The 26,042-nt window shown below is 38.5% G+C and overlaps 7 protein-coding genes across 16 annotated transcripts; 2 read left to right on the forward strand and 5 right to left on the reverse strand.

Annotated features, from left to right (window-relative positions):
* Positions 1-40: 40 nt before the first annotated feature.
* LOC104805360 lies at positions 41-1,947 on the reverse strand. Its single transcript, XM_010529903.1, has 5 exons — positions 1,591-1,947; positions 834-931; positions 568-762; positions 430-475; positions 41-316 (listed from the first exon to the last, which is right to left on the reverse strand). The coding sequence occupies exons 1-5, from the start codon at positions 1,836-1,838 to the stop codon at positions 208-210; spliced, it is 696 nt and encodes a 231-aa protein (XP_010528205.1). The 5' UTR covers positions 1,839-1,947; the 3' UTR covers positions 41-207.
* Positions 1,948-2,222: 275 nt separating this feature from the next.
* Positions 2,223-5,493, reverse strand: LOC104805361. 6 transcript variants are annotated; one of them, XM_019201493.1, is made up of 10 exons: positions 5,453-5,493; positions 5,132-5,325; positions 4,201-4,294; positions 3,887-3,963; positions 3,548-3,663; positions 3,386-3,471; positions 3,184-3,237; positions 2,952-3,105; positions 2,813-2,826; positions 2,223-2,714 (listed from the first exon to the last, which is right to left on the reverse strand). In XM_019201493.1, exons 2-10 carry the CDS (start codon positions 5,247-5,249, stop codon positions 2,612-2,614), a joined length of 816 nt encoding a protein of 271 aa, XP_019057038.1. In that variant the 5' UTR covers positions 5,250-5,325; positions 5,453-5,493; the 3' UTR covers positions 2,223-2,611. The 6 variants fall into 6 exon arrangements, with proteins under 6 accessions (XP_019057038.1, XP_019057041.1, XP_019057040.1 ...); XM_019201496.1 differs by having other exon boundaries at positions 5,458-5,479; XM_019201495.1 differs by having other exon boundaries at positions 5,132-5,328; positions 5,458-5,474.
* A 330-nt stretch (positions 5,494-5,823) lies between these two features.
* Positions 5,824-10,626, forward strand: LOC104805362. Of its 3 annotated transcripts, XM_010529911.1 has the most exons (16): positions 5,824-6,026; positions 6,759-6,878; positions 7,097-7,208; positions 7,354-7,518; positions 7,588-7,692; positions 7,804-7,887; positions 7,965-8,080; positions 8,185-8,286; positions 8,353-8,466; positions 8,564-8,620; positions 8,741-8,807; positions 8,894-8,947; positions 9,093-9,167; positions 9,479-9,514; positions 9,636-9,752; positions 10,343-10,626. In XM_010529911.1, the coding sequence occupies exons 3-15, from the start codon at positions 7,104-7,106 to the stop codon at positions 9,729-9,731; spliced, it is 1,176 nt and encodes a 391-aa protein (XP_010528213.1). In that variant the 5' UTR covers positions 5,824-6,026; positions 6,759-6,878; positions 7,097-7,103; the 3' UTR covers positions 9,732-9,752; positions 10,343-10,626. The 3 variants fall into 3 exon arrangements, with proteins under 3 accessions (XP_010528213.1, XP_010528212.1, XP_010528214.1); XM_010529910.1 differs by lacking the exon at positions 10,343-10,626 and having other exon boundaries at positions 9,636-9,989; XM_010529912.1 differs by lacking the exons at positions 9,479-9,514; positions 9,636-9,752; positions 10,343-10,626 and adding an exon at positions 9,293-9,472.
* A 2,150-nt stretch (positions 10,627-12,776) lies between these two features.
* LOC104805363 lies at positions 12,777-15,272 on the forward strand. Its single transcript, XM_010529913.1, has 2 exons — positions 12,777-13,158; positions 13,679-15,272. The coding sequence occupies exons 1-2, from the start codon at positions 13,096-13,098 to the stop codon at positions 14,771-14,773; spliced, it is 1,158 nt and encodes a 385-aa protein (XP_010528215.1). The 5' UTR covers positions 12,777-13,095; the 3' UTR covers positions 14,774-15,272.
* A 94-nt stretch (positions 15,273-15,366) lies between these two features.
* LOC104805365 (serine/threonine-protein kinase HT1) lies at positions 15,367-18,829 on the reverse strand. 3 transcript variants are annotated; one of them, XM_010529917.2, is made up of 7 exons: positions 18,138-18,829; positions 17,190-17,322; positions 16,836-17,031; positions 16,568-16,692; positions 16,315-16,473; positions 15,760-16,100; positions 15,367-15,643 (listed from the first exon to the last, which is right to left on the reverse strand). In XM_010529917.2, the coding sequence occupies exons 1-6, from the start codon at positions 18,266-18,268 to the stop codon at positions 15,771-15,773; spliced, it is 1,074 nt and encodes a 357-aa protein (XP_010528219.1). In that variant the 5' UTR covers positions 18,269-18,829; the 3' UTR covers positions 15,367-15,643; positions 15,760-15,770. The 3 variants fall into 3 exon arrangements, with proteins under 3 accessions (XP_010528219.1, XP_010528218.1, XP_019057120.1); XM_010529916.2 differs by lacking the exon at positions 15,367-15,643 and having other exon boundaries at positions 15,652-16,100; positions 18,138-18,828; XM_019201575.1 differs by lacking the exons at positions 15,367-15,643; positions 17,190-17,322 and having other exon boundaries at positions 15,652-16,100; positions 18,138-18,227.
* Positions 18,830-20,634: 1,805 nt separating this feature from the next.
* LOC104805364 (ribosomal RNA-processing protein 8) lies at positions 20,635-23,021 on the reverse strand. The gene is made up of 9 exons (XM_010529914.1): positions 22,768-23,021; positions 22,588-22,649; positions 22,222-22,273; positions 21,948-22,062; positions 21,767-21,861; positions 21,553-21,659; positions 21,353-21,467; positions 21,222-21,266; positions 20,635-20,921 (listed from the first exon to the last, which is right to left on the reverse strand). Exons 1-9 carry the CDS (start codon positions 22,960-22,962, stop codon positions 20,847-20,849), a joined length of 861 nt encoding a protein of 286 aa, XP_010528216.1. The 5' UTR covers positions 22,963-23,021; the 3' UTR covers positions 20,635-20,846.
* Positions 23,022-23,633: 612 nt separating this feature from the next.
* Positions 23,634-25,979, reverse strand: LOC104805366 (altered inheritance of mitochondria protein 32-like). Its single transcript, XM_010529918.2, has 5 exons — positions 25,650-25,979; positions 25,490-25,563; positions 24,864-25,169; positions 24,678-24,761; positions 23,634-24,226 (listed from the first exon to the last, which is right to left on the reverse strand). The coding sequence occupies exons 1-5, from the start codon at positions 25,962-25,964 to the stop codon at positions 23,935-23,937; spliced, it is 1,071 nt and encodes a 356-aa protein (XP_010528220.1). The 5' UTR covers positions 25,965-25,979; the 3' UTR covers positions 23,634-23,934.
* Positions 25,980-26,042: the final 63 nt, after the last annotated feature.

The raw sequence follows: 26,042 nt of genomic DNA on the forward strand, positions 1-26,042 counted from the left end.
CCCAAAATAATATCATACGAACATAATGGGCCTCGTACAATTGATTTGCGCGCTTTATACGGCGTCGTTTTCTTTAACTCACTGGCTTTGTTCTAAAGATACAGCTAGAAGATACACACAAACTTTCACGTGTGTGAAAAGTGAAAACGCTCACTCCGAAACTGCTCGTCGTATACAGTACACTGTAAACGCGTTAGTTAATTTCATTTACAGTAGTAAATAATCAGAGACAGGGCAAGACTCTGTCTCCTTCCTGCCCTTTTTCTTCCTCGAAGCAAAGCTGCTCGGTCCCATCTCTATCGACAATCTCTTTGTTCTGCCGGCAGATTACCCGGAAGACATCATCATCATCAATGTAAAAAGTAACAGAACACAACATGAAAAAAAGCTAATCAAGGGTTTGTTGTCTGAAATCAGCTATAAGCTTACCTTTCTGAAATCTCTTCAAAGTCGTCCCCTGCACCACCACCATCAACTGGTGCAATGAACACATCACCATAACCCAGATCAGATTGCAAAACCGTAGAATCAAAGTTCCAACTGGCATAAAAGAGAATACAAAAGTACCCGTTGTAATTCCTTCATCGCTCGACTCTGAACCAGAACTCATCCAAAAGTCGGGGCCCTCAGAATCACTACCGCTCTCATCTCGTATTCCGTATACAATCTGAGTAACGTCTTTTCCTTTCTTATCACCTCTAGATCTACCTCCTCTGGTTTTCTCGGCCCTTTCGTTTAATCCAATCCCCCTTACCATTTGATCTGCAAGTGATAATTTTGACCGTTTAAACACTGATACAGATTCCATGATGAGTCTGGCATCTGTCACTGACCTAATTTGTTGAGAAACCTTCTCCCGTTTATGTGCTTCCAGATATGTTCTTCGCTTTTGTTCACAGTATCGCCTGTGAGTCTACACACCAGCTTCGAGCTGATAAAAACAGACAGAAGACAAAACCAGAAGTAGCCTTAGATCCTGAATCAGAATCGGAAACCAACCAAATTGACTACGGCAGAAAACAACAATCAAGGAACCTCAGGGTAATGCACGAGAACATATGAGCTCAAACACATCAAGAACACAATCAAATCAACGGGATTGAACGTAAAAGAAACTACAAAGAAAGGTTCCTTCAGCAGTATTAATCGGTCCGGAGATCCCAAAAACATGAAAGCCTCATCTTTGGGCTCACAGAAGCAACGAAGGTTTCACTTTTTGCACAAAAAGTCATCAAAATTTTCGTCTTTGGGTTTCATCTTTTAACCCAAAAAGGGGCAAGAACGATATATACCCATCAACAAAAAAAAAACAAGAAAGTTTTAACCTTTACTCAATTAGCAGTGACTGTTCATATGATAATGGACATGGTGAAAGATAAATCACGGGATGTTGAAAACGAATCATCAACCCCTACCCAGTTCGACATTCGCAGTCGAAGATTCAAAATTAGTTGTGAGATTAAGAAAAAAACAGCATGGAGAGACACTGATTTGATCCTCACGCTGAAACCCTAAACCCAAATCAAATGTAAAACCGATTCCAACCATTAATTAACTATTGTCCACAAAATGGAAGATATTTTTTCCTACCGAGAAAGTCGATGCTGCGTAAACATATTGAGGGGAGGCTTCCCCTGAGACAAGGCGTGATCGATGAGGCCCAAACGACACCGTTTGCTCCGCGAGTAGGGCTCCTTGTCTCTGGCGACAACCTCGTGCCCGGTCTCGATGCATCTCAGCCGTCCATTTCCGATCTCGGTGAACGTCGGTGATCCAATCAGATTCGTCCCTTCTTTGTTCTTCGATACCTTGTTCCTGCTCTCTTCTTCAGTATCCATCGTCGCTGCAGGAGCTTCAGACCGCTGGCTCGGCCTACGGAGACTTCGAGATTCGAAGCATTTTTTTTAGGTTGAAAGCCTCCGACTCTATCAGAAGCTTCGAACGACCGAGTCTCTCTGAGTCTCTGCATACGGGTTTTTTTTTCTTTTTATTTACTACAAAAAAGAAATTCTCTAAGCGCTGGTTAAATTTTTTTGAGGTTATTATTCATTATCTAAACTTTTTGGTGGATTTAAAAAAGATTTGCCAAGAATCGTAAATTAAAATACTTTCTCAAAATACCTTAAAGCAGAGCTTGATCCTTTATAAAAAATAAAAAATAAAAAAGACATAATCGATATGTATATAAACATGTATAGGTAAATATACTAAGCGGGAATTCATTAAAATGGCAAGTGGATAAATAATATGTTTCCCTTTGTTTTTGATCCACACACATTCAAAAGTCTTATTACCAATACTCTCATCTCACCCCCACTTGAGACAAAGGCAAGAACTTCAAGTCTTGCCTGAAACTGAATCATACACATTCACAATCACAAGAACCTGTCTCAATGCACCAACTGCAAGTTCCCGGAGACATTCTTCCAGTCAGATAACCGAGCCTTATGCACATGCGAAATATTAATACAAGGGTATTATAATAAGCAATGCAGAAAACCTAGGTTAAATCTCGTATATACTGCATTACTATAATACGGAATCCTCTGATATTCTTTTGGTTTTTTGGGTGATTATGTACAGTGACTGGTGATCCGTGGAGACATTGTCGTTACTGGCGATGGCCTTCTGGTAAAGCCACCACCTTGTGGAAGGGCACTGTTCTTTGAGGTAGAGCTCCATCTTCCTCATCATCGTCGAATTCAAGCAAGTACCTGTTCATCAGATAATGTAAAATTCTGTTCTCTGATTTCTACGCAGTCAAATTCTCGATGATTAATGCTTGTTTATTATCGATAATGGCGGTACTTACTCATCAGACTTCCTCTGGATTCATAAATGAATTGGAGAGCCAAGGCCGGGTTGAAACATGCAAGTTTGGTATCTGGGTGTTAGTTATTACTAAGGCTGCAACTGTAAAGACTGGTTGGCATTAGGGTAATAAAACCGACCTTTCTCGGGGTGCTTATGACAGTTGCCTTGTAGAGAGCTGTTGTTCCGGGATATACAGCCAAGACGTGTTTCCCGGGAGGAAACTCTTGGGTGCTAGAAGGGTCATTCCGTTTGGGGAACGGTAAAATACACGACATCGGTAACTTGTACTTCCTATAGATGACATCGGTAACAGAATAAGGAAAAGTATTTCAATATTAATGCACAACTGAAGTTCTCACAAGAACTTACCTCTGCCCGCCCCCTTCTTCATCATCCCCTGGTTCTTCATCAAGTACTTCCACTCTGTCAGAAAAAGTTTGAAACTTTTTTACAGACCCAATTGTGACCCGACGAAAATTTTGTGACTCTGGGTATTTTGACAAGTATGGATGATAAAAAGATAAGAAATTATCGACTATCGTTGATGGGTTTGTTAACGGCTCAGACTTACTCTTTGGTTTCTTTATCGAAATGAGTTACTTTTACCACAAACCACTCATCATTCTCGGCATTTTCTGCCGTGACCCTTGCGGCTACCTACACAGAACAGAGGTAGACGTGAATTTTTCCTTGTCAAACAAATCCAGACAAGCAAATAGCCAGGTGTGTGTACCTGTTCACCCTTTAGACTGGCATATGCCTCAATTTGATTTCTCATGGAAGGAGAAAGTCTTGTTACATCTGAATCAACTTTCATTCTCTTCCTCTTCTGATCGGTGCCTTCTGCCACTTACGTGATATCATTACAAGTATCGGAACACTTAATTCATCTCTAATAAATGGTTGGAAAAGTTTGGCATTCTGAGAAAGATCTTGTTTTCCCTTTTCAGAAGAGGAAATGTCGGTAACATTACAGGAGTAGACCACAATATTTAAATGATAAGTGTAAGTGATCATCAAATTATAAACATATTCCTAGATTGTCTGATCGACGACCATGACTCCCATGTACCTATTTTTCTGCGTTGCTGTCCAGTTGGTCCAGATGGAAGCAGGGCATCCAATTGAGCAAGCAGAATGTTCGATACACTGCAGCAGCAGCAACAACAGCAGCATTCAACACAAATTTACAGATCTTAAAGGACGGGATTCGAATTCTCAAACAAATGATGAGGTCTTTGGCAGCCTATATAATTTCGAAAATGGATCATTTACTTATAACATCATTCCCTAATCTAACTCAAAGTCTAACTTCTCAACAAACCGATGAACTGCTGCAAGTAAATTCAAGAAAACTGAAAACTGGAAACTAGTTTTCCAACTTACGTTACTTCAGTTTCCGAAAGCTCTTTAGCCTGAATGTACAAATTTTTAAGCTTTGACAATGAAATATCACCAGGCTTCTCCACTATGTCAGGACCTGCATTAGAACATAATCACTCGTCAGATGAACTCGTGAAGAATGCTAATAACCAAGAAGAACAAGAAGAGATGGTTCGTGTTCCGCTAATTGACCGATAATTGTGCAAGCTCAACAGAGCAAACACTGAAATTTATTACCCTTATGCCTTGAAAATACACATGGGTAAAGCGAAAACCAAGTACCCATCACAAGCTCATACGGCCTCCACTACGTGTGGCTGATACACATTTCCCCCAGACAGATGTTCAATTGAGTAAATAGAAGCAACGCATTCCCTAGAATCAACTTCATCAAGATTCATTCCAAGAAATACCAATCTCGTGCAAATAATGTTTCGCGGCTTCTCATCAGTTGTTTCCAAATCAATCATCCTAAAAACCGGATGAGAGAAACAAGCAACATTGATCCTAAACACAGACTTTCCAATTTGAGATTTTTAATCGGGGAAGTTAGAGACCCACCAAGCATATCTCAATGAGAGCTGATCATTATGCCAAATCGGCCTCCATTGAAGCACAGAAAGCTAACAAGCTCTAAATACTCTCTACAACGAAGCTTAAATTAAGGGTTTGGAGTTGGAATGTATCAGCATCCAATTCGTATCAATGGAGTTGTTATCTACAGCGACTATGGCATTATCCCATCACTAAATGATACTTCGCTCCGACATTATGATTGAAATCCAAACTGTCGGAAGCAATAAGTAGACACAGTTAGTTATCACAGAAGAACCCATTGAAATAACGCTGACGAGAAGATCCAAACAAATCCCAGATCATGAAAAATTTGCCCTTAAATACCAAATTTGCTTCGAATAATTATGGAAACACTCACTAGCTTGGAGCTTCTTATGCATCTTATTGATCTCCACAAGAACTTCCTCTTGTTCTTTCCTTAACCGATCGAGCTCCTTCGTGTTGTCCAGGATTCCGGCAATGTCCGGCGACGACATCTTCCTCCTGCGAAATCCCCGGCACGAGAAAGGAAGAAACAAACCCAGAATCGAAAATATCTCGCAGCTCGATCTTCTGCTGTAACTCCAACAAAATTAAGCTTTAATTAAATCAACAATAAAAGGGGAAATTCATATTTTTTCCTGAAAAAATTCAAAATTTCAAGATCTTTTCGAATTAGGATTCATAGATCAAGAAGCACCGTACGACGCCGTTCTGGCTCAAGGAATGAGCTTCGAATACAGCTATTGTAAATACGGAAAAGTTCTGAACCTAGTCAAAGAAGTTTAAACTAATGAAATTAATTAATCGTGATTTTCCTTCTTAATCTATCAGTTTTTAGCTATTAATCTGCCACGTGGGGAGGACGAGATCACGTCCGTCCGATGAAATCTCTTAAACCCTATCACGCTGCCACGTGTAATCTTACGTTTACCTCGTTAATAATGGGCCTTCTTGGAAGCCCAATTTAAATTGATTGGGCCTTATTTGGGCTTTAGAGGAGACGAAAGACGCTTGCTCATCGGAGGGATAAATTCGAGTGATGAGCTACTTGATCGCACGTTCGAGAGAGATTTCGAAAAGCCATGGACCACCATTTCTGGTTTCCAAGCTGAAGATCCAAATGTCGGAGCAGAGCAATAAGCAGTTTGGAGAGCCAAATCTTCCACTTGTTTATGTTTTCTCCGTTCAAATGCTTCCCGGTATCGTCGACGATTTCTGAATTCGGTGTTGCTGGAATCGGGATTTTCCCGTTCTCTGTCGCGAAAAGACAGGTCAATTCTGTTCCGTTAGTTTCTTTACTTTTATCGTTGTCTTCTTTTCGTAATCTGCTTTGATTTTTCTCGCGGTGTCGCGTTTCCGAGTTCGTCATAGAAATGGTGATTGCGACAACATTGGGGGTTCGGTTGTATTAGTTTTTTGGAGTGCTGAATAAATGCGTAATTGCATTTTGATCGACTGAATCTGAATTGTAAGAATAAGCTAAGTTAATCGAGGGAGTTGCGGTGTTTATGCACTTTTTTAAGCCTTTATGACCTAGTAACCGGGGGCTTGGTTGGTAGATATCTCCCCAATTGCATGGATGTGGACTAGTGTTAGTTTAACGTTAGTGTAGGAATTTGTTCAATTAAAGAACATTGAAGCTCATTTGAGTTACAGAGATTTTGATCGAACATGGTCTATTCTATGTATGTTCTATGATTTCTTGCTTTCTCATTTATAGGATTAGCTTTTATATATTACCTAATGAAACAGAACAGGACGCCTCCTATCAGGAGTTATTTTACAGAAAGAGGAATACAACTTATCAGACATCCATGTGTATCTACAGAAGTTGTGCATTGGCATATATAATCCGCTTTAGCAAAGAGACTGTAGCATCTGCATGAAATGATCAAGCTCTTAGTCAGCGTTGATATCCTTAGTTGTCTTATGAGAAATCCTAAGCTGTCATACTTTCTTGATTTGTTTTAAATTGATAATCTCGTGTTTGTTTGAACGTGTAGGCCCTGAAGCATGCAACTCTGATGATATGAAGGAATGCAAATTACTGGTTTTCATCCTATAGCTTTACGTTTGCATTGATACAAGATATCAGACAGCACTCTGTACTCATATTACACGAGGTGGGTACCTCTGCACTTTCTGTTTCACAACATTACATGTCATCAAATGAAGAGGTTTTCTTTACTAAGTCAGTACCAGTTAATGTCTATATCAACTTTAGCACTTCCCTACATCTAAATTAGTACGTTTATCTTCTTGTTTGTGTTTTTTGATCCTTGGGTCCTTTCTGTATTACGTTTCCGAACATGAAAAGAGATGTTTTTCTTTTTGCTTACAGTGGAAAAATGAGAAGAACCAATCAAATGATGAGGCTTCTTATAACAGCCTTTGTCGGGGTTATAGTTGGCTTCCTTATGGGCATATCATTTCCAACTCTTTCCTTAACTAAGGTGAGCATTGGGCAACTTGCTTGGAACAGCAGATATAAGGCTTATTCCAATTTTCACCCAGCTTAATTGCGTGGGTTTTCTCATACCCATGATATCCATTTTCTAATTTTTAATGGGCTTCAACTTCTTCTTTTAAATTGGTTAGATGAATCTTCCATCTACGCTATTCCCTGCAATTGATCTTTCATATATCGAGGACAAGTACTCTGGCTTCTCCAAACAAGGACTATTTGGTGCTTGGTCTTCTATCAAGGATAGTACAAGTATGAGAGAGATCCCCGATCCTTCCTATGACTTGAATGACGAAAAGGTTGGTACGTTACCTATTGGTTTTTCCATGTTATACTTGATTATCAGATCATAGAGCATAATATTGCAGATATGGGATCCGACAAATCCTCGTGGTGCTGAAAGACTTCCCCCTGCTATAGTTACACCTGAATCAGATCTCTACCTCCGTCGGTTGTGGGGCGATCCTCGAGAGGTGCACTTTTTTTCAGTCTACAGGCTTCTATTTATATCCGGTTGATTCTTAGATCGAGATAGATATCTGGTTAACTGACTTAACATTATCTAATGTTTATGGACTGTGCAGGACTTGACCATAAAGCAGAAGTATTTAGTAACTTTTACAGTTGGTTATGATCAGAGAAAAAATATAGATGCAGCAGTGAAAAAGGTCATCTTGCTTTCCATTTCCATTCTTCTCTTTTTCTTGTCTTAACCTCTCCCTTTCCCTAACTTTATGACTGGCAGTTCTCAGAAAACTTCACCATAATGTTGTTTCACTACGACGGTCGGGTGAGTGAATGGGAAGAGTTTGAATGGTCGAAGCGGGCCATTCATGTGAGCGTGCGAAAGCAAACTAAATGGTCAGCAGCCATTTTCCTGAATTTTAACTTCGACCTCCCTCTAAAATGGAATTTTCCTGTTCGAAGGTTGTGCTTTACCCAAATCTATCTGATATTCTGTTCAGGTGGTATGCTAAGCGTTTTCTACATCCAGATATTGTTGCCCCCTATGAATATATATTCATATGGGATGAAGATCTTGGTGTGGAGCACTTTGATTCAGAAGAGTATGTTTCTAAAGCTTACTTCCTCTTATTGCCTGGCCGGATGTAAATAGTTCATTTCTAGTACAGATATCTGGCTGTGGTAAAGAAACATGGACTGGAAATCTCACAGCCTGGGTTACAGCCGTATGAAGGGCTGACATGGGAGATGACAAAGAAAAGAGACGACACTGAAGTTCACAAGTTAGGGCAACAAAATAAAAGCTATCAATTTATTTTTCCCCTAAAGCCTAACCACATACAATACTTTGGTGTTACTTCATATCTTTTCTCCTTTCAGGCACGCTGATGAGAAAAATGGCTGGTGTACTGATCCGAATCTGCCCCCTTGTGCTGCGTATGCTAATCTACTTAACTATCCATTTCCATTCACCTCATTGGGCATTTCATGAATGATTAAATCAGTATCATTTGTTTGAAAATAGAGTTAATATTTTCTCCTATGAAAACCAATCAGATTCGTTGAGATTATGGCTCCTGTTTTTTCTCGTAAGGCATGGCGCTGTGTGTGGCATATGATTCAGGTTTGGTAAAGCTTTTCTCTTGTTGTATTATTGGCTTGTTAACTGTTATCTTCGACAAATTTCAATTTGTTACCTGTTAATTGCAGAACGATTTAGTTCATGGATGGGGCTTGGACTTTGCTCTTCGGAAGTGTGTTCAGGTCTGCAACTGAATTTTCCTTTGGGGCAGGCATACGTGCATCTGGGATATCTATCCATGCAATGTGTAGAATGCATTTCATTGAATATTTTTAATACACTCGTAATCTGAACTTTCTTCGTTACCAACCCTTTGTTTCCGAGCAGAATGCGCATGAGAAAATTGGAGTCGTAGATGCTCAGTGGATTATTCACCAAGGCGTTCCTTCGCTGGGAAATCAAGTAAGCTCGATATTTGGCTTTCGTTTTATTTAGAAGGCAATTTATTTAGTAGAACTGCATGGTTTGCAGGTTATTGTGTTGTCATACGGTGGAAATTAACAAATTTCTCTGTATATAATATAAAGACAGTTGCAAAAATACGGATGTTACAGAAGCAGGAACTGAATTTCTTGATGTGGAAGTTAGTAGATGAAATGCCAAAAGCACATTTGCATTAGGTTTCCCAGCCCATATTGTTGTATTCAAAGGGAACCCAACATAACAATGTTCTGTAATGGCTGTTTCTTATGCGTATAAAAAAAATCCCACAGGGCCAACCGGAGCAAGGGAAGCAGCCATGGGAAGGGGTATATATATATATATATATGATAAGTCAAGTTTTTATTTATTTATTTATTTATCTGTGGTACAAAAGTTTGGCATCCATCTAAAGAGTGTGATTAAAGTCATTTGGTTAATGGAAATCAGGTGAGGGAGAGGTGCAGGAGAGAGTGGACGATGTTCCAAGACAGGATGTCTGATGCCGAGAAAGCCTATTTCAAATCTACTTCCCACCTCCACTAACTTCTTCACTGTCCCCTTCCGGTAAACTTTTACTCACTTTCACTGATTAAGCAAAGCTCTTTTAACACGTGTGTCATTGTCTGTTTTTTTTTTTGGGCTTGTAAAATTGTTTTAAAACAACCATGAACCACCAAAGAAAAGGTTCTGTTGCTTGACTTGTGGTTTTTGGTTGGTTTGCTCTTACTTGGAAAAAATCCAAGTACATAGGCTATGTATGTGAACTTTGGCTTATTGGTAAATATCTGTGTTTTCAGAACCCGTCTTCATTCATTTAGCTAGGTTTTGATTTTAGTATTTTAAAGATTAAAGATAAGCCTGCTCATTCATTTTCTAAAAATTGTTAGTTTTAATAATTTATTGAGTTTGATGATATTTTGGAAAAATAGTATTTTAGATTTTATCCTATTGGTATGCTGTGGGTTTATACGTATGACACTGCCCATGGCTTCATAATATATATATATATATATTTAAATCATTGTAGCCTTTTAATTATCTGCTTGTTGAAGAATAAACCTATGGGAATTGAGAGAAGCGAGAAGTTCAACAGAGTCTGAAAAGGCTGAAAACCGTCTGATTATCGCGATCTTGGCTTTTCCATTGAAACATAGGAGTTTAAGAGGGGACCTCGGTCGCTTACTGTGCACTAGCCCGTACTGAATCTTAGCTCCTTCTGTGTTCGCCAAAGGGGACGTTGGGCCTACATAACTTTAATGGGCTTTATGCATGAAGTGTAACAGTCCTACTATGATGGGCCACAAGTTATTGCCGAATGCCGAATGCCGTTTTGTTTTGGTCCACATATGTGGTACAACAATAGTCATAAGTTATATTTCCATAACTACGCACTTCAAATTAATTCAATACTCTTAGAATGGATGCAAAAATTTAGTGACTTCGAATTTTTTTTTTTGTTTTGGAAAGCTAGTTTACGAAATATCCTTTATATAGAGTAAAAACACGAAAATTTTACATATTAGATTCTTGAAATTAGTTTCTAAAATATATTTTTTTTTTTTTCATATTTATTTTGATTTTATGCACATTCAATACATTTTTCTAATAAACTTGATTAAAAGACAATTATGCTATTATATTTAATTTGATTCGATTTTAAGAGTACCCATTTGTGTAGAAGGAATGTTGTATGTGGCGTGAAATTATTCCCCATTTTTATACCAACCTTGGACGACCAAGCGATGATCATAAAAAGCCAAGTGCTGCACTTTACAGTGACATCCATTTAAATACTGGGATTGAAAAGGATAATTATTAATTTCCATAAACAAAGCCACAAGCTGCGGAATATGGTGCTCTAGGCACCTTTTGGTGTTCTAAACATGAAGCAATTCCAGTATAGAAATAGGCTACGAAATCTCCTACTTTAATTAACTTCAAAAAAAAAACACAAACTTTAGATGATTTGGAATCTATCTAATCGTATGTTTTCTATTAACAGGTTTAAAAGTATTAATAGCCGTTAGAACGCAACTGAAATTAATATGAGCATTAATATAAAATTTTCAAAATTAAGCTTGGACTAGAAGGAAAACTCAATAATTTCTAAAGTTTGAGCGCATGCACTCATAATGATATGCCAATAATAGAATATAAAAACATCAATAGTTATATATATATACATGTATGCATATGGTTTTTAAAATTTCATCGCCAACAACACGATAATAATCAATGTCGATTAAATAATTTAGAAAGAACCGGGTTAGATAAGTTAGATACAGATATCCTAATCTCTATTAGATTTGTTATACTGTCGCTTGCAAAAACATATTAAAAAATAACTAACGAGCCTAGAAATTTGTGTTGGTCCATATTCTCATTTCATTTTTCAAACTTATTTTTCACTATAATCATGGTTTGCTTGATTTTTTTTTATAGTTTTCTTAAAAATATTTAATCATTACTTGCGGCCAATTATGTGTGAGACTCGTTATTATACTATGCAAATATTTTATACGAGGTTGTTGAAAGCCCAATGGTATCCACTGATCAACTTTCAATTACAACTGGGTAGGCATCATCTAAACGAATTGTATAATCAGAGTGCTATACAACATTGTTAACAAATGAATATAATATGTATAAGATATTATAATTTCAATTTTTAAACTGATATTCTATAATATCTGTAGTTTATTTTATTTCTATATGTTTTCTAGATTCAGTTTTTATTCTACTTTGATTCATTTATCATCTATATGTATTTTGAAATTTTTAGATTTTTTTATAAAATTATTTGGATATTTTTCTTTTGTTTTGAGTTTTTGTAATCTATGGATTTTTTTTACTAGAAATATACAGAGTTAGAATGAATTGGAAAGAAAATCTCTAATTATTTATGTATAAATATATAACGTAATGACAATAAACAAAGCATAATGACGATAATAACCTCCTCTCCTCTCATTGAGTCATTTATCTATCTATCAAAAACTACGTGTCGTTTTTTCTTAATTACTGTGAAGAAGAGGCGAGAAAACGGCTCGTCTTTTATGCGCTGGCAATTGGCAATTGCCGCAATTTGACAAAACAGCGACTCACGTTCTCTCCCACGCGTGAATTGACATCAACCGTACGATTTAATCTAACGCCTTCCAGATTAATCCAACGGCTACAAGACGCGTAATCGGGGACGCCGAACAAACGCTTTGCCCACAATTAGGTGTGGCCATTCAGTTCGATTATATTGGGATTGGATTATTTCGGTTGTAGACCATTAAAACTTCGATTCGGTTCGATTCGATTTCAGTAAAAAATTCATTTTTTAAAAAGAAAGTCGTCGGTTTTTTCGGTTATTTTTTTAATCAGTTCGGTTCAATTCGATTTCGATTTTTTCGGATTTAAAAAAATCATAACCGTTTCGATTTTAATATCGGGTTCAATTCGAATATGATTATATTTTGTTCCATTCGATTCGATTCAGTTTCGTTTAATAACCGAAATAGCTACCCAACTTGCAATTTTGATTAACCAAAAAAAAAACTTGCAATTTTGGCTAAATTCTTTTCCTTTTGTTCGTTCTGTTCTGTTCTGTGTGGAGAGAATTAAATTTGAAATATTCTTTTTTTTTTTCCTTCTTTTTGTTGGGTTCGGATTCCTTAAAAGCCGCTATAGTTTGATGTTTTTAGGTTTTTTTTCGACGGAAGCGAAAACAGATGCATTGAATTTTGCGGAAAGCCAAGGAGTTACGAGGAGATTTCTCTATTTTTGTTTCTGGTTATTTTTTTTTTGTTTGGTTGAAATTCGTCGGTCTTGATCTGGGCTTCTCCGGTTTCCGGCTCAAGCATTAGACGAACAGAGCGTTGTTTCTGCCATCGCACGTGGTTATACATCCAAGTGAATCATGTCCGATGGGTATTACAGTTCGAAGAAGACGGATGATATCTGCACAGATGTCTGTGGAGAGGTAAATTCTAATTCCCCTTTTCGAAATTATATTCTTATTTTTGTTAATTTTTCATAAGAATGATTGTTTTTTGGTCTGTGTTTGGAGAGAGATCGGCTTCTACGCAGAGCTCCCACTCCTTGCACTTACAATGCAATTAGTTGGTTAATTTGAAATTATAATTTCGTGGAAAGTTTTAATTTTTTGGTTCTGCAGTTATCGATATCGTTCTTTTACGCAATTCTGTACCGTAAACTTGGATTTGAATCGATGGGAATCTGATAATCGCTTTCTATTTTATTTTCTGGAAGAATTCCGCTTTTCGTTGTCGCCTAAATTTCTGGGGAGATTGGGAAATTTTGAATTTTCAGACAATGGGCAAGTGATTATGAGTTTGGTGCCGATCTAATCAATGCAAGTTATGTTAAAAACATGAAATTCGTAAGCTTTTTTGTGCAGATCATGGTTCCAACATGTTCCATGGAATCTTGTTCTTCACCGTATGACCACCCTGTTTGGGCGTATTGTTCTTTTGCTGCAGGGATCACGGACAGCAGCCATGACGAGGCTTAAGTGTGTTCTTCGAGGTTTCGACATGAAAACCTACATTTTCATGTTCATGGTGATGCCCTTTTGTATCTTGGCAATGTATTTGCACGGCCAGAAGGTCACCTATTTCCTCCGACCCCTCTGGGAATCTCCTCCGAAGCCATTCTCCGTCCTTCCTCACTATTATCACGAGAATGTTTCCATGGAAACTCTCTGCAAGCTTCACGGATGGGGAATCCGTGAATCCCCGAGAAGGGTTTTTGACTCTGTCTTGTTCAGCAACGAGAAAGATATTCTAACCATCCGTTGGAAAGAGCTTTACCCTTATGTCACTCAGTTCGTTCTTCTCGAGTCTAACTCGACGTTTACTGGTTTGGTCAAGCCGTTGGTTTTCAAGAGCAGTAAGGAGCAGTTCAAGTTTGTGGAGCCTCGGTTGACTTACGGGACTATCGGGGGACGGTTCAAGAAGGGCGAGAACCCGTTCATCGAGGAAGCATATCAACGGGTTGCGTTGGATCAGTTGCTTAGAATTGCGGGCATTCAAGAGGATGACTTGTTGATCATGTCGGATGTGGACGAGATCCCGAGCGCCCACACGATTAATCTTTTGAGATGGTGTGACGATGTTCCGCCAATCCTTCACCTTCAGCTGAAGAACTACTTGTATTCTTTCGAGTACTATGTCGATAACAAGAGCTGGAGAGCATCTATCCACCGGTACCGACCCGGGAAAACTCGGTATGCTCATTTCCGCCAGAGTGATGTTATGTTATCTGACGCTGGATGGCACTGCAGCTTCTGCTTCCGCCATATAAGTGAATTCATATTCAAGATGAAAGCTTATAGCCACTCTGACCGCATCAGATTCTCTCATTACTTGAACCCGGAGAGGATTCAAGAGATTGTTTGCAGAGGGACTGATCTGTTCGATATGATTCCCGAGGAGTACACGTTCAAAGAGATTATCGGTAAGATGGGACCTATCCCTAGATCTTATTCAGCGGTTCATCTTCCTGCCCATCTGCTCGATAATGCAGATCAGTACAAATACCTATTACCTGGGAACTGCATCAGAGAAAGTGGGTGACAGTGGTTATATGAACATGTTGAGGTGTTTCTTGTATAGTTTGAACCCCACTGAATAGATTGCTCAGCTGAGACGAAAGCTTCATGATCTGTTACTGATGCCACTGTGATGATCTCGATATGGACGGCATAGAGTGTCCACCTGAACTGAGAGAGGAGAAAAGGCCGGGAATTTGTTAGATACACAGTTGCCGGAAAGAATCTGACAGAACCTTGGATTCAGACAGTGGCTCTGTTGATTCCTTCTTCCCGGGACTTTGTCAGTTTCTTCTGATACAGAGGTTTGCGAGATAAGATAAGAGCTCATTGTTTTTAGCAGGGCAACATTTCCCAGGTTTTTCTTCAATGGGAAATTTTGCGTTTCCGGGCTAATCTAATTCCATATAGGGAATTCTGTTGCATTCGTTTATAACCTTTTTTTCTCGGGGATTCGATTGTTATGATTTTAGTTCTGTAAGAGTTGCTTCATTCTTGTTCTAGTTGCATCTGCTTAATGCTTACACCCTTTTCTCAACCTTTACCTCCAGATTTAGGCTTAGTGTCACATAACCATGGTTGCTTCATCTCTGTCTGAAAAAGGTTCGTTGGCAAAGCATGTTCTTGTCGGGTGCAAACAATGTTCGGAAGTTTAGATTTGGGCAGACTTGCAGAGAGATTCTTGAAGCCAACGGGATGAAATTAGGGCAAAAGGTCTTAGCTTTCAAGTTAAAAAGATGTCTTTTTCTTCTTAAATTGAGAAAGGAATCTTCTGGTAATCTTGAGCAGTGGTTGTGGTCCTTCTGTGTTCTTCAAACGGAGAACAGATTCTCTTTGGCTTCAAGCAGGTTTCCTTGTGGGATAAGTAAACAGAGAACAGATCCATGTCCATTTTCTGAAAAGGATAGCAAATTTATAGCTTAATTTCGTAATCTAATATAGCGGAACAGTGGTGGTAATACACTTTTATGATACATTGATTTCCAAAATCGGTACCATACATACACACACCATTCATCGTATTACGAGCAACAGAAGAAGAAGCTTCCCCTGGGCTTCTCCGGCTCGCCGGGGCCGTCTCTGCCGCCCGGGATTCGGTCGGAGCCGTCGTCTCTGACGGCCATAAGAGAGCTCGTCCCTGGCGACTCCGGCGGCAGAACAGCGTTTTCCGACAAAGAGAAGACACGGCGTGGTGGAGGGACAGGCTCGGGAGCCGACACGGTGGAGAGGTAGCGGAGAAGCATATGAATGATCTCCGTGAAGTTCGGTCGGTCGTTCGGATCTTCTTTCCAACATGACGTCACTATTGTCGCTAGGTCCTCCGGTAAGTCATCGGCACTCGGCCTCACGTTCTGCCAAAAAAAGTATTCAACGAAGAAAAAACAGGACGATCAAAACGGCGTTTCCAAAACACGAAAAGCAAACGTCGGTTCAATCGGAGAGGTCGAGAGCCTTTGAAAGCGAAACAAAGAGAAAACTGCGTTTGGTTTACGACGCAAACACTGCAAACGCGGTTCCATCAAGTAAACGCAGTAAAACGTGAGAAGAGAGCGACGAGGGTTGTACCTTAAACGCAGCGGCGTAGGCCGCTTGTAGATTAGACATGCCTTCAAACGGCAACTTATTATGGATCAGTTCCCATAACACAATCGCGAAACTATATGCGTCCACCTTATGGTTATAGTGTTTTTTCTCTCCATGCCTCAACGTCACCGTGCTGTAAAGCTGTGCACAGCGTTTGCGTTTGCGATACATTTCAGCGTTTCGAAGCAAAGGCAGGATACATAATGATAAGAACACTGAGTTTATAGAGAAGTACCTCTGGTGCCATCCAGCGGTATGTCCCGGTTTCTGCAGTCATCATCTCGGTTAGCGATTCTTCTCTGGCTAAGCCGAAATCCGCCAGTTTAACCGTTTTGTGATCAGCGGTTAAGATCAAGTTCTCTGCGAGGCAAGACCCGGAAATATATGCAGGTAAAATATTTGATTCTACGAGTGGATCGATATAACAGCGTAAAAGATCGATCTTGCAAAACAGGTTTTCGCTCATGCTGATCTATTACAAGTTCTGCCAATAGTGACATTACCTGGTTTAAGATCACGGTGGATGATGCCATGGGAATGTAAGCATTCCATGGCACGAGCGATGTCGAGAGCAAACCCGATAGCCACATCAATGCCCAGATGCCGAGGCCGCAAGTTGAGCAGGTATTTACGCAACGTGCCACCCAGTAGGAGCTCGGTGACTATAACCATAATGGGTTCTTTGCACGCTCCGATGAACTGAAATCATCATTTACCATAATCATTAAGCCCCTACCATTCTCAGGCATGGAATGGTTCCACATTTAGAGGTGCTATATAACCAACAAAACCACGGCATCGTCATGATCTTAAAGCTCGAAATCTCGAGAAAAGTTATAAACAGAAAGGAGCCGGACCTTGACCAAGTTCTTGTGCTGAACTCTAGACAACATAGCAACTTCTCTTTCAAACCTCTTCTCTCTTTTGGAGATCTCTTCCGGGGATTCTCCTCTTTTAATGATCTTTATAGCCACAGTTTGATTTCTATACCTAAGAAAGAGATAGCATTTTCATACAACCTTTTTTTCTTCTTCCCAAAAACATCTCCACAACCATAGAAATCTACGAAAACTAGCTCTACGACCAAACCTTGCTCGAGACCCACCTCGGGTTTTACATTGACCAAAGATTCAGAGGTGAAAGTATCATTAAACCACAAGCTAATTTATCTATTCAGGCTGCGGTGATTCATGAAAGAGCTCATGGGACAGACATCAAAACTGAAACAGATATCAAAATGAAGAGTTCTTCAAAGATTGATGGGCAAAAATGTTGATTCCAGAAGAAGAAGAAAACCCGTCTTCGATTCTCTAAATCAAGAGTTCTTCAAAGTTTGAAATGCTAATATAAGTAACATTTTCACCAAGAGGGAACTAACTGGATAATGTTCAACTGATATAGCAAATGTTTCAATGGCATGCCAAAGTTATTCAACTCAGACACAACTCTGAAAATATTCAGCAATGATGAATGAAATGTTTAAAACAGACCGATGAATTTCGTCTGACAATAAAAGGACAAAACTTTGAATTACAAAACACTTCTGCTGGACAGAAAGTGAATAGCTTGAACCCAAATAAGCCTAAGTTCTTCCTGGAACACGGTTATGGGATTTTCAGCAGATGGAGTTCTTTGAAAACGTGAAAGGTCTTATTGTTCAGATTCCGGTTCAAGTAGATTAATCCCATGAAAGAACCATAATCTTGGATCAAGACACAAAACTTGATCATAACAAGAATGGATTGAAGTCAATTTACATGAACCGAAGGAATTTAACCAGATAAATGGGAAAGAAATCAACTTACTTTCCTTCATAAACTTTGGCATGAGCACCTTCACCAATCTTGGGACCAACAAATAGATGCTTAGGATCAACAACCCATTTAGGATCTAATTCAAACTCTTGGTTTGAGTAAAACCCAGTAGCAGATCCCATTTCCAGAAACAACCCAGACCAAAAAAAAAACTGAAACTTGCGGCAAAAACCCTAGCTAGAGATCAATCAAACACGGATCTCTTTGATGACGGTACATTCTTTTTCGGAGGAAATTCTGATAGTGGAACAATATAATCGCAAAAACAAGATGCTTTCGGGGATTAAAAGCGAAACCAAAGGATTCCGGCAAATTCGGGGCAGAGAATAAAGAAACCCAGAAGAACAGAAAAGAAGAAAGAAAGCAAAACAACAAAAAAAAAAAAACGATTTGTCAACAGCACGAAAAAGAAAGATCCTTAATTTCTCTGGAAAAAATCTGCAGAAACAAGGCGGAGATATAAGAGGAGAGAGAGGAGAACAACAACGAAGGAAAGAACTGAAGTTGACACTCGAACTGAAGGAAAAACCCAGATGGGGAAATGGTCAAAATGGGTATGTTGGGTTGAAAATTTGATGATTCGTGTTCCTCTGGGCAAAATTCAATTTATGATTTTTTTTAAAATTCCTTTGTATATTTTAATCCAAAAAAAAATATGTTAGCTATTTCCGCGTAAGGTCTTTGATCTCCCCTTCTTCCTCTTTTATAAATTACACACCCATCATTAATCTGTAGAAAAAAAAAGAGGGATAAGAGATCATTGTGCTCTGTGAGGAAAAGGCTAATTTTGTTTATTAGGAAAACACGCAGATTAATTTTTATGGATAATAATTACTTTTTAGAAAAACGTTGTGGTAAAATTCTAAATGATTGTTTTATAAAAAAATAAATTCAAAGAAAATTTATATTCATGCACATTTTTGTAACTAGAAAAAAAAATTAAAATTAAAATAAATCGGAAAAATCTAATTTCAAGGTTTGGTTTGGTTGTGTTACATTAATTTCAGCAAAGCATGACATCTATATATAGTTGACTTTTTTATAAAAAAAAATTTGTAACAGCAGTTTTTGGATTTTTTTTTTTTTGGTTTACCTCTTTCATCTACAATCTCTCTTGGACAAGACAATGAGACACACCGACACTCCATCACTTTTTTTATATTAAAATATTGTGTTTATATATCCATATATTATATAAGTATTATTATGACCAGTCAATAAAACCCCCCCTCACTTCTTACCCACTTCTTGTTTTTTTTCCTTCACGTGTTTTATCTCGTGAAAGTCAAATACGTGTAAAAATATATATTAAAAAAAAAAGTAAAAGCAAAAAACAAAATCAAAATTCACGCAATACAATACGGTAAAAGTCGCCCGAGGAAAAGAATAAGAACTGTTAAAGTTACTCATAAATAAATATAAAAACAGTTTTAGTTCAAAACATTTAATGTTTTGGCAACGGCATTCGCCTATATTTAGCTTAAATTACACTGGACTGTCATTATATCGTATCAAAATAATTAAATTGGAAAAAAATGTGGTTTCGTTTCATAGAATGCTAACAGTAAAAAGATATTATTTGTTTAATAGTAGAAAAAAAAAACAAAAAAAGTATTTTTGAATATATTGTCGGAGGCGAGGCGAAGTAAAAAGCGGGAGTCGGGTTTCAAGTATGTTTTTTTGTACTTTGCGGTGTCGCATATGATCGGATTTTCAATGTTCTTTTTGTACTTTCGGTTCTTGATTTATGTACTGATAATTTGGTTAAAAAAATATCAATTTCTTGAAGTTTCCATTATATATAAATATATATATATATATATATATAAATCACTCAATTGATGCATTGAAACAAACACTAAACTCGTTAATTTGGTTATTTATCATTTTAATACTAGGACTTTTGGTTTTAAAAATATAATTACATTTGGATTTGATTTGAATCAGTTAGAATTCAATTCGTAATTATTTAACATTTGAAAAATATTATTGTCTTCTCATTTGTTTACAACACTCCAAACCGAAATATCTACCATCTAAAAGATCAATAGGTCCTAGATATGAACAGAATCTCCCATTTATTTATTTTTTCAAGGGATACAAAAATTTGCAGCAGAAAAATGTTGCATTGTCCCTATAAATTAAAACAAAATCTTATTTCACCGACGATAAATTAAGATATAGTTTCATTTTAAAAAAAATCAGACAAAGAAAAAATGCTTTCAGACAAAAGGAATTGTAAACCAAAAGTCAAAATGGAAAAAGAAATAATTAAAAAAAAAAAAACAAAACCAACAAAACATTGTCAAGAGGAACACCGAATCGGCGAAACATTTAAAGCTCTCACTTCGTTTCATAAGACTTTTGTGTGACCATTCGAAGAACGAAGACTAACCGACCAAAAAAAGACTTGGACAAGAAAACACAATACATAAACTTAGGTTTGAAAATATGAAAGATATGGCCTTTTTGGGCAATGCTGAATATAAAACTAAACATTTCGAGTTTCATTAGGAAAAGAAAAAAAATCACTTTAAATGAAAACAACAAAACTGAAGATGAATGTTCCAAAACTTTTTCAGTCAATCATAAGCTTTTAGATACACTACAAGCCTACAACAGACAAGAACCTACTAGAGCGGTCTCTACGTAATCTTGCATCAGATGAAGAATGAGAACTAGGGGTCTGTGTACTTACAATCATCGGCGTTTGTACAAACATGGTTTTAGTTCTGGCCACTTCATCCCCTCCTTCCTCTTTGAATTTGGCTTCTCCTATTTAATATCATGCAAGTGATTGAGTTTTCGGTTTGAGAGATTATAAAAACAAAACCTCCTCCTCAGGGATGTAAATCCAGGATCTAACTGAAACTAAAGGAGGGATCTTTAACCCAAGATTGGGTGGCTCAAATGGTAAGGATAGAGCAACCTTCCCAATCAAGGTTCGAGTCTCCACTCGGGTTCACTTGGACTTCATCAATCCTCTTGGGGATGTAGTTGGACCGAAGCCCAGTGAACTTCCGGATTTTCAAAAAAAAAAAAAAAAGAAAAAAAAGAGGAGGGATCTTTACTGACCTTTTTCTGAAAATGAAATAAGATGAACATCTTGTTTGAAAAGTCCTGCATAAAGGGTGTAAGGTTTAGAGGAATTGAAAGAGGATTTGATTATGGTAGGTAGAGTAGGGGGAATTTATATGAGAACATGCCTTTGAAACCGATGTAAATCCAAGATCACATACTGCCTTTACAAATGCTTTCGGGTCTGCTCCCCCATTGTTTGGATCAAACCTGCTTTTCACCTCTGCTATGAGAAGCCAACCACTGTTGAGTGCACCATAGTTGAGGCTATTAACCAACCATCACATATCATAAGCTATAAAATAAAAGAATGGAGAGGTCAGGGGACCTTGGGCGAAGAACTCTATGTGCTTCTTGAATGTAACTGGAATAGTTGGTTCCCATCAATGAAAGACAAAATACAGCAACGTCAACAGCCAAAGACTCGAGAGGAATCTGCCAGAAATCACAAAAAAAAAACCATTACCACCATTAATAAGCTTCAGAAAAGGATCACTAAGTAGAGAGAATGCGACATCGATTAAGGAAAATGTATTATGTACATCTGACATATCGCATGCAATAACAGAAGGATCCTTAGCGACAAGGTCAAAAGAGAACACTTTGTTCTTCACGCTCTTTGCAAGCCGTGCATCACCTGAAAGACAATTGCATCAAGATACTGATGTCGGCAGAAGATTAAGGAGAAAGCTGCGGTAAAAAAACAGATTTAGAAAGTCTCACCACAGCCAAAATCAGCCACGACCAGAGAAGGGCTCCTAGACTTGAGCCAGTTTATTATGGTATTAACAGGAAGTTCAGGCCAATGTGACATTTGCTCTTGATAACCTGTATGATACTGACAAAGCAAAGTCAATTGTGGGAGTAAACATCGCAGACATCAACGTGCGGAGCTTCTTAGCCATATTAAGAGACGCAAATATTCATCGAACAAATTGGAAAAATGTTGAAAGATGCATCCTTTAAAAGACAGACCATGGTTTCAAACTAATCTTACCATATCAAACATTTGGGGGTCTTCTTTGAAGTACTCGAGCGCCTCTTTGCCGCTGAGAAAACGGTAAAAGGAAATGAACTCAAACGATTTGGAACTGAAGAATACTACTTGCAATTAATTCGGGACTCCTCCGCACATCCATTTTGATACAACATAAAGTAGATTGGTATCAGAGCAATCACATATATAATTAGAAACATTATCACAGATTCACATCAAATGAAGCTAAATCTAGCAAACGATAGACACTTTTCTCAGCAAAACATTGACAAAAACATATTCTGGGTGTTGGAAAAAACCAATCCAGTTTCGTTAGTCCAAATACTAGAGAGACAAATGGAAAATAACAGGGGAAAATAGATTTACGTGCAAGTGTAGAGCTTCTCATTGAGCATCCTGAAGTGTCCACCGGCTAATCTCGCTCGAAGCTGCAATCATAACAACACTCCATGATCAAAACCGTTTCTTGTGAAAAAACCTGCTAAAACCTCCAAAAAAAAAAAAAATTGACATAAAAATAGAAATAGATTTTGATCGAGAGAGGACCATGTCGAGGAAATTAGAGGATTTTGACCGCTTCGAGGAGGCCGAAGAACCTCCTTGTTCATGGCCATTGTGGAGTTCGATCTCTCGTGGACGCTTCTTGTCATTATGGTTATTCGATGTCTCTCTGAGATTCTGATTTAGGGTCTTACGGTGCCGTTGCCCCTTCCGTCTCATGCTTTTCCCCTCCTCTTTCATGGCGGACTCTGCTACTTCGCCGTCTTCTTCTCCACTGACGTTACCGCGCTTAGATTTTTTTTTTTTGTCTACGTTAGGTTAGAATGAGAAAAAGGGATATATACTTTGGGCCTAATAATGGAGAAAAGCCCATTAGTCTTTATCTAAAGGCCCATACATAAAAATAGTTTTAGCCATAGCTTTGCACCGTTCAAAAAGCTTAAACTTCTCGTAAAAATAATTATAATTAAAGTCATTATCATTAAAATAATCAATCAATGCTAAAAAAACCGTCATAATATTATTTATTTTAAGAATATCAAATTGTAACATTATGTAAGAAACAGAAACCGGTGAGGTGAGGTGAGGTGAGGAGGTGATGTTGCAGTCTACTCAAGGATCATCATCATCATCATCATCATCATACATTCCTTCAGTCTCCTATTTCTCTGGGGTGTCTCTCCTATTTCTCTGTCATGTCTGCAAAAACTTCATGGTCCTTGGACATCTTTTGCCATTATAACACCCGATTCCAATCTATCCTTCTTTTTTCTACCGGATCTATTGGATCAAGATTCAGACTAATATCGGAAACCAATCATATCATATGATTTAGGGTGTCTGAATTCAGAACATAACAAACATTTTATATTCCGTTCCACTGGTTAAACTACTCAAATCTCAAATCTGGATAATCCAATCTACTTATATACACACAATCATCCAAGAAAAATGTAGCACAACCATATTATTGGGTTTTGTTTACCATAATTGATGTGCATCAAACCATATCGCTCAGTATAATAAAACAAAACAAAACAAAAACATGGTCCCGAAAGATTATTCCTTTCATGTTTCTCTTCTCCTTTTTTTTTTTTTAATTATAAAAAACTACTATCCTCCGGCTTTATACCCCCCAAAAAAAAGTGGGGGTGGAAAAAAGGCTTATTACTTGTAGATGAAAAGCTCCAATGGCGAGGGTGCGTTCTGGTTCTATCCTGACCTTCGGTAAAAGCTGTAAGCCACAGCCACTGTTGCAACGGCTCCAACCACTGCAGCCGCCAAGAACACCTCGTCCTTCTCCAGGGACCTGAACCAGCCCGGTGGCTTGCAGGTTTCCTTCTTCTTGGCTGGTTCTGGATTTTCTCCCTGGCAACACGAAACGCCATTTACACCCTGGCAACAGCCTCCCGTCAATCCGTTGCTCCCTTCAATGCTGTTCCCGTTTGCCAGATTCTGCTCTTCCCCTTTTGCAGTTTCGCCTGCTGGCCGTCCCATTTGGCCCCTGAATCCAAATGTATCTGGTTTAGGAGGCTGGGTAATATTTACCACCATTGAGAGGAATTAAACAATTCTGTCACTTTTGTGGAAAGGGAGAGACACTGTTGAAGAAGCATTCCGGAATCAGAACAAGTAAAAAAACGGAAAGATCTCATGTCATGTTGTAGAAAATATTATCATATGCTGAAGTGACTGTAATGCTATGAGTTCCTTAAGAAGTTACACAAAACCAAAAGCTCGGCGAAAGCAAAGATAATACATCGATACTGGTCTCTGATAGCAGAAGCTTGTCAAGTATAACACTAGTGATCGCTACGCAGTAATGTGCTAACCTATCTAAGGTTACACCAGCGTGGAATGTCATCGAGTATTGTTTGTTTTATGCGAAAACGTAAAGCTACTTCAACAAGACAAATATCTACTACGGGCTAGGAAGAGGAGTGGGAAAAAAATACCTCCAAATTCTTTGTACGATTTCTCCTTTAGCGATATGCTGGTCAAGCAATTCGGGCACATCATCAGGAGTTACATAGCCATACCTGCATTTACATAGATGCGCAGTCACGTTATGAATAAAGTATAACATTCCATTTCCTTCTCCGAGTTTTACAAGCAATTTATACATTCGGCATTTTTCTTACCAATGGCCAGACACATTTCTAGCTGAATCAGAACTGAAGATGATCAAATTGCCAGCATACTTGTGTCCACCGACGTGAGAGCATGGCTCAACGAAGATCTGACCTGAAAGTCCATGCGAATCTGCCTCCTCCTTAAACTTCTCTATTAAGGCCGGTCCACAAACACCGCATCTCTTGTCCCGACTACCATGAGCACACACAAACACATAGGAACCAGTTAACTCCTCCTGGAACCCAGAGCCCCATGGTTTCCCATTCACAAGCACATCTTCAATAAAAGCATCCACATCCGTGTCCTTAAGTCCCCTGCAGTGACATAAGCAAGAAGAGAGAGATTACAAGACACCGTTTAAGATCTCACCGGTAACATAGGAGAATGGATGCACACATCAAGTGAATGATATAAAACCAGCTTATCATACATGTATCTTGGGTCAGAATTTTGAGTCTTAACAAGCCAGTTTCTATAATTTGATCGAATTCCGAAGATCCAGAATCGAATTTGTGCAGCTTCCAGAATCTTATCAAAACAGTTTCCCACAGCTATGATTCAAATCGTAGCCATGCGTTTTCCAAAAAATAAATTCAAACAAGCAGTTAAGTATCAAAACCTCAGATGCACTTACTTATATCTGACCATTTCCGGGAAAATCAACACGTCCCCATCCGATTCACCTCCTCCACAAATCGTCAGTTTCGTCTATGACGCAAAACCGAAAAGATCAGTAAAGGGTTAAGAAAGATGCACGAAACGAGAGAAGTAAACAAATATCGAGCATTCTATACCTCGACAGAGATATCGGCTTTGCGAGCCTTGAAAGAGGAGGCGAAAAGCTTCGGGAGACCTTCATTCTCGACGCGTGAGAGCCACGCATCGGGACTCTTGTAGCAGAGGAAGACATGGCGATCGTACGGACTGACGGAGCCGGCGAGGCTGCCGCTATACATCTCCTGCCGCTTGAACCCATACTGCTCGTCATCTACTGCGGCCATGGAAGAGAGACACTTTCTCTCTCTAAAAGCTAGGGTTTCGTAGAAGAAGAGAGAGTTGAAGAATCGAAGCGATCGGAGTGGAGGACAAAGAGCGACTTTGGCTATCATTTTTCACACCATCTTCGCCAAAAATAAAGCCCTTCCTCACGTTGTGGAATCATGGGGGTCCCACATGATATGATAAAG

The sequence above is a fragment of the Tarenaya hassleriana genome, unplaced genomic scaffold, assembly GCF_000463585.1.
Source record: "Tarenaya hassleriana unplaced genomic scaffold, ASM46358v1 Cleome11, whole genome shotgun sequence".
NCBI classification, from domain to species: Eukaryota; Viridiplantae; Streptophyta; class Magnoliopsida; order Brassicales; family Cleomaceae; genus Tarenaya; species Tarenaya hassleriana.